The sequence below is a fragment of the Ixodes scapularis genome, unplaced genomic scaffold (assembly GCF_016920785.2).
Source record: "Ixodes scapularis isolate PalLabHiFi unplaced genomic scaffold, ASM1692078v2 PGA_scaffold11__112_contigs__length_91849675, whole genome shotgun sequence".
NCBI classification, from domain to species: domain Eukaryota; kingdom Metazoa; phylum Arthropoda; class Arachnida; order Ixodida; family Ixodidae; genus Ixodes; species Ixodes scapularis.
Genome location: NW_024609837.1, coordinates 23,762,735 through 23,768,644, shown reverse-complemented (window position 1 = coordinate 23,768,644; position 5,910 = coordinate 23,762,735). Strand labels below are relative to the sequence as shown.

Below are 5,910 nucleotides of genomic sequence, written 5' to 3'. Positions count from 1 at the left end.
TGCGGCAACGAAGTGCACGAACTGAACGTTTATCCGGGAGTTATGGGAGCAACTGTGACCACGTTTGGGCGCTCCTTGGATACCGGCCAAACCGACCGCATTCGGTCTTGTTGAATGAAGTTGATTTCATTTTGTGTAAACAAGAATGATCGGCGTCACTTAACTGTTTCCTTGGGGCCTAATTGCACTTGACTGAAACGGAGCTCACGCCGAAGCGTGCGAGCCGGACAAAACTGCCGCACAAAACAAAACCAAACAAAACCACGCGCCAGGAATTTCTAGGACGCCAACATAGGTGGCGAAACGATCGATTGAACAAATTAAGTGGATCGCAGTAGCTGCAGCTGCCTTTCTATCGGGCGGTAGCTTCTGCCACCTATCGTGTAACTTTATTTTGTTTATTAAACTATATTTTTCCCAACTAATTAAAGCTAATTTGGGTTCGAGTCTTACTCGACAGATCTTCCTCTTCTCTTTCTTTATTCTTTGCCGTTTTCCACCTACATCAATTTTCTGTAGAAGATGCCACTCCCTGGCGCCGATATATTTCAGTAGATAGATATTTCAGCTTAGCTTTTAGAGTTTAGTCAATTTAGTGCTTAGTTAGCTCATGTTCAAACTATAGCTATAGATAAACAAATGCTACAGGTTGCTACAGGTACACTTCCACATTTTGCCCAAGAGGTCACTCCCTCAACCGAAACTGCCAGAACTACCTGATTATCTGAGCCGGAAATCAGATATTTTTATGTTTCTCTTGTATCCGGCGGCATCGACCAATCAAAAGCGTCCACGGTCCGAAAATCTGACGCGCTTTCTTGCCGACACGCTGCATGAGCGAAGTCCGCCTCGTACTCCCTGCGCTACACGATCGGCGTTGGCAGGAGCGTTTCGTGTCCCTGGCCTGGAAGAAGACCCGTGCCAACATGAAATTCATCATCGGTGGTCTAGCTCTCCTCTCTGTGGTCGCTTTGGTCTACTCCGCCCAAGAGAAGCAGCCAAAAGGACCCAAAGTTACCGACAAGGTAGGCGGGCGACTCACCTTGTACACGTGTAATGGACGAAGTCAATGACACAGATAAACTTGTTTGATCCCCTCGAAAGGCAACTTGAAATTTGCATGCCCACCACGTCCGTGCTTCTTTTATTGGCGCAAGCTTGCGCGCGCTGTGGAGACACCTGTTGTGCTCGGTTTGAGTGCAGGCGAACCTTGCTTGAGAGATTGAGCAGCCGTGTTTCGGTCATATTTTGCATACCTTGCCCCAACTGATCATAATCGGGTTACCAGGGTAGAAAACAGAGCTTGTGGCGCAAATGTCTCCTTTATTTGAAACTGCTTTTGCCAACACTGAGAAGCTAGTAAAGTTAGCGAGCGTTTAGTTGAACAGCCAGAGCCACTAAACCTGGGTTTGGAAAGTGCCTCCTAACTTGCCCAGGCAAAAATAAGCACCGAACAGATTAAGAATAACAGAAATTTATGAAGACCTTTAAAGCACCTTTGCAAGCTTTTATTTTAGAGATGTATACTGCTTGCATCAACATAAATTTAAATGAGTGTTTAAGCTAAAATAATTTCCTGTTATGGCTAAGCTCTTAAACTTCTGAATAAATCAGCCTTAAAAAAAAAGTATTTTGAAGACTTGAAAGCATGCCTGGGTGTCAGCCTTAAAAAAAAAAAAAAAAAGTATTTTGAAGACTTGAAAGCATGCCTGGGTGTTCCAACAGTGAACTAGATAAACCGTGCACAATCATTCCCAGGCATGCTAGTTGTATTGAAGCGACGTGCCGAGCATCGGCTATCTAAACTAGAGTTCTCTGGACTTCTTGAAATAACTTGGTTGCATTTGCAAGTTCAAAAGTGCACAACTTGTTGTTTTCAGGTCTACTTTGACATCACGATAGGCGATGAGCCCGCTGGCCGGATTGAGATTGGCTTGTTTGGCAAGACGGTGCCCAAGACTGTGCAAAACTTCATGGAGCTAGCAAAGAAGCACCTAACGGAGGAGGTGAGATTTTTCACATTTTCTCTCGACTTGCATCTGGTATGTAGTGTCTGCTATGGGAAAGGATTGGGCTCGTTGATTTAATACTGGTGGCATTGGTGGCAAACTTTAGCTGGCGATGGGTTACGAATGTAGCAGCTCTGTCGCTAGTCTGCACTTGTCCGTCGTGCTTCGGCCGCGTGCATTTGCAAGATGCCGAAGTGTTATCAAAGGCAGTAGACTTGCACTGGAAGCGGGGTTTCCACCGCATTTTCAATCCGTCGCCCGGAGTTTTGTGCAGAATGTCTGATCGTCCATAAGAGTGATGAAAGTGAGCTCTTTCGTCTCCTTCTGCTTCCTTTGAAGCATCCTTCTTTGACTGTTGTAGGCACTTTGGTTTAGCTGCCAGCTTTGTTTGGCTCACTTTGCACTTTCCTAGAATTTCATAACAGGACACATGCAACTGCATAGCCCTTTGGAGTTGTCTCGAAGCCGATCGACCGCTCGCACCATGGAGCAACGTTTTGCGGAAGGCTCAAACTTTTGATAATCTGAACGTCCGGTGATCTTGGATGCCACCGACATCTGGAGGCTTTGGTCCGGTGGTGTAAACTTGCCTTCTGGCGACACATTCTTGTTCTCGTTTTAGAGGGCGGCGGACGGCGGCCTGACTGGGTACAAGGGCAGCGTGTTTCATCGAGTCATCTCAGACTTCATGATTCAGGGAGGAGATTTCACGAAGGGAGACGGCACCGGAGGTATGACATTCTCTTTGCTCTGTGTAATGACCTGGTGCTATGCGGAGCGCAAGTTCGCCTACTTGTTGCACAGGGGTTGTGGCAATGTCAGAATGCCGAGCTCTTATTGGCTGATCGAATAAAATGGTGGGTAGACCTCGAGGCATCTAGCATCGAGTTCTGCCCACTATCCTTTCAATCAAAGCCAGTCGGATCTCAGCATCGTTCTGACGGAACCGCAACCCCTGTGCAAGGAGCAGGCGACTTGCTCTTCGTATAAGTACCGTGGCACCCTGATAGTCAGCCTGCAAGCATTTTCCTCAGCTTTTGTACTAGAGTCGCCGACGTCTACTCAAACTGTCGAGAGTACCGAGTGTCTTACTATCTCTTCACAGCCAATAAGAATGCTGGAAGACCAATCATGGAGCAAGACGCGTGAACACAATAAACCATGCTCCACGTTCCTTCAGCCGTCGGTGACCAACTTTCGGCATTTTCAGTTTCTGGAGAATGCACGCATAGCGCCTCATAGGCCCTTTCCAAAACTGTGAAATGAAGCATAGATTATGTGCAGCCCCCATTAGTAGGTTCCGTCGCTTCCCGCATGAAGCCCGCGATTGGTTCCAAGTTAGCACCAACGCGGCACACGTGTGGAAAGCGTTTCAATCAGAGTATGGTCCGAATGCCGACGTAGTGCTCGTGTCCAATGCATGCGTTGCATGACCAACTGACTGCAGCCGCACATAAAATATGTATCATTTCAAAATTTCGAAGAGTGTCTATTGTAATTAATGTGTCGTCGATGCAATAATTACTATAATGCATATTGTATTTTTTTTTATTCCCCAATTTGTTTAAATTTTGCCCCGGAAGTGCAGAGCATTGTTTTGTTGCAATTTACAGAAATGGCAGACAGTAGGGTAGTGAGAAAGCACCTTTTGAGCTAACCTTTTAAACGTCGTGTGGCGACTGAGTTCCGAGCGACCTCCCGTGCATAAAGCGTTGCGCCGGATCTTTCCAGGTCGCAGTATCTACGGCGAGCGCTTCGCAGACGAGAACTTCAAGCTGAAGCATTACGGTGCCGGCTGGCTTTCCATGGCCAATGCCGGCAAGGACACCAACGGATCTCAGTTCTTCATCACCCTCAAGAAGACCTCGTGGCTCGATGGAAAGCACGTAGTTTTCGGGAAGGTTGTCAAGGGAATGGTAAGCGATTGCCCCGCTACTGTACCACGATCTGGTGTTAACAGCTGCACTTCACTTCTCTTGCCCAACATAACCTACGGACAAAGCTACGGGCCAGTTAAAAGTAATGCGGTATATTGCTTCGACGTCTGCATCAGTGTGCTGCTCCGACATGCACCTTGGAACAGATGCCACGTGGTGTCTAACCAACTTGTGATTGGACCTGGCAGTCTGTAGCTCTGGTTGTAGTTAACCGTAGGGCAAAGCAAAGTATACGAGCTCTCCTCATGTCAGGTTTAAATGGATATTACAACGAAGTTTCGGCGCTTAATTCTTGGTCCCTACGTGTTCAAGGAAGCAGTATCGCATCGGACGCTCCAATCTCTTGTTGACAAAGACACCAAAAGGAATTTTAAAATGAATTAAACAATTAGCAAAGAGCACCTGATGGGTGTCGCTAAGGCCTCGTTCGTAATGCCAGTCTAGGAGCCTTGACAGGTAGTGAAGATGCTTGTCTCGCCTAGAACTATACATGCCTTGAACCCGACAACACCCCCCAGCTCTCCGGCCGCCACGAGAGAAGAGGGGAAGAAGGAACTCCCCTCTCAACCGGAACTCTCTCTTGTGTGTCCCAGATGTCGCTATTGTCCCTTTTCAAGATTATAGAAGACTAACTTGTCACTCAAAATTCATACAAAAGCAGCTTTGCGGTTAGTTGCGGTGGCCCGATCGCTGGCATGCTTCGGCCGCTGGAACGGCTAAGACATCCTGTCGACATCGGCCTCGCTGCAGCTTTGCTCCTGCTCTCCGAGCTCTTGCCAGAGTGGGCCGTTCATAACAAAAAATGCAGCCATCAGGCTCAAAATTCAAAGTTGCGATTGTCATTTATGGATAATGTGGATCATATTCAGCCTATTTCTGTACACGACGGGTATATTTCAAACTTTGTTGAAGTATCTCTTTAAAGTCGTAAACAGAACTAATGAAATGTCTTCATCTGGTAAAAGGATGGCAAGAGCATTATAAGTTGGAGAGGTGAAGGGAGGCAGTTGGGGGGGGACATTGCTCTCTAGTAAGCAGAGGCTTTTGAGCAAGTGCAGTGCGTAGATTAGTGTTGTTCTGCTACAGAGGTTGCAAATGCAATGTTGTTGGAGTGAGGTTGCAAATGGCAACGTTGTTGGAGTGGAGCAAATGCCACTGATTTGAACTCTGAGGTTTGACTGGATTTTCTGCTGTGGCGTTTGCCAGAGGAGCATTTGAAACGAGGGATGCATTCTTGTAGCTTACAGCACTTAGGTCTGTGGAGCATGTGGCTCTGATGTAACCGTTACTCCAAGGCAATTTGACAAGGACTGTTTTTGTGTGGTATCTGGGAGATTGGAAACCTGCTCATGACTGAAAGAAGGCTGTGCTTGGTTGCTAATGGCCATGTTGTCTGCCACTGACAGGATGTGGTGCGCAAGGTTGAGAAGGTCCAGACGAACAGCCGAGACAAGCCGACGAAGGAGGTCAAGATTGTCGACTGCGGGGTGCTCACGGTGGAGACCCCCTTCGCTACTGCCAGGGCCGACGCGACCGAATAAGTTGCCGAGGGACATTGGGGGAACGTCACAAACGACAACACCCGGGGCGGCACTTCATAACATTTCCATGGGACGGGGGGAGCCAAGTATTTTTTCTTACTTGCTTCTATACTGTAAATAAAATGTTTGTTTTCTTACTTCTGCCTCCTTTGGGAACTCAATTCTACACCACCACCCCACAAGAGACATTTGCTAAATGTTGTATGGATGAGCATAGTACTGGGCGTGCAGTCATGTATCACAACTGCGTGGTGCACATTAGAGACCCCAGTCTACCAGTTGTACTGAACTGGCTGAATTGCTCATCTACAACCGAGACACCAGACGCTCATCGGGGCTGACTAACTTCTGGCTGCATAGACGTACACACAATATTACTATTCTTATGCATACCTGAACTGGTTTGATTGAATACTATGTGAA

At 47.3% G+C, this 5,910-nt stretch overlaps 1 protein-coding gene across 1 annotated transcript; it reads left to right on the top strand.

The window, feature by feature from the left end:
• The first annotated feature begins 594 nt into the window (after window positions 1–594).
• On the top strand, window positions 595–5,624 carry LOC8036662 (peptidyl-prolyl cis-trans isomerase B). Its single transcript, XM_029994886.4, has 5 exons — window positions 595–1,025; window positions 1,881–2,006; window positions 2,632–2,740; window positions 3,741–3,925; window positions 5,353–5,624. Exons 1-5 carry the CDS (start codon window positions 834–836, stop codon window positions 5,485–5,487), a joined length of 747 nt encoding a protein of 248 aa, XP_029850746.3. The 5' UTR covers window positions 595–833; the 3' UTR covers window positions 5,488–5,624.
• Window positions 5,625–5,910: the final 286 nt, after the last annotated feature.

Excerpts from the sequence above, each read along its gene's own strand:
- LOC8036662 (XM_029994886.4), top strand. The coding sequence starts at position 834 with ATGAGCGAAGTCCGCCTCGTACTCCCTGCGCTACACGATCGGCGTTGG. Across the intron at positions 1,026-1,880 it reads GACCCAAAGTTACCGACAAG|GTCTACTTTGACATCACGAT; the intron begins GTAGGCGGGCGA and ends TGTTGTTTTCAG. Across the intron at positions 3,926-5,352 it reads GGAAGGTTGTCAAGGGAATG|GATGTGGTGCGCAAGGTTGA; the intron begins GTAAGCGATTGC and ends TGCCACTGACAG.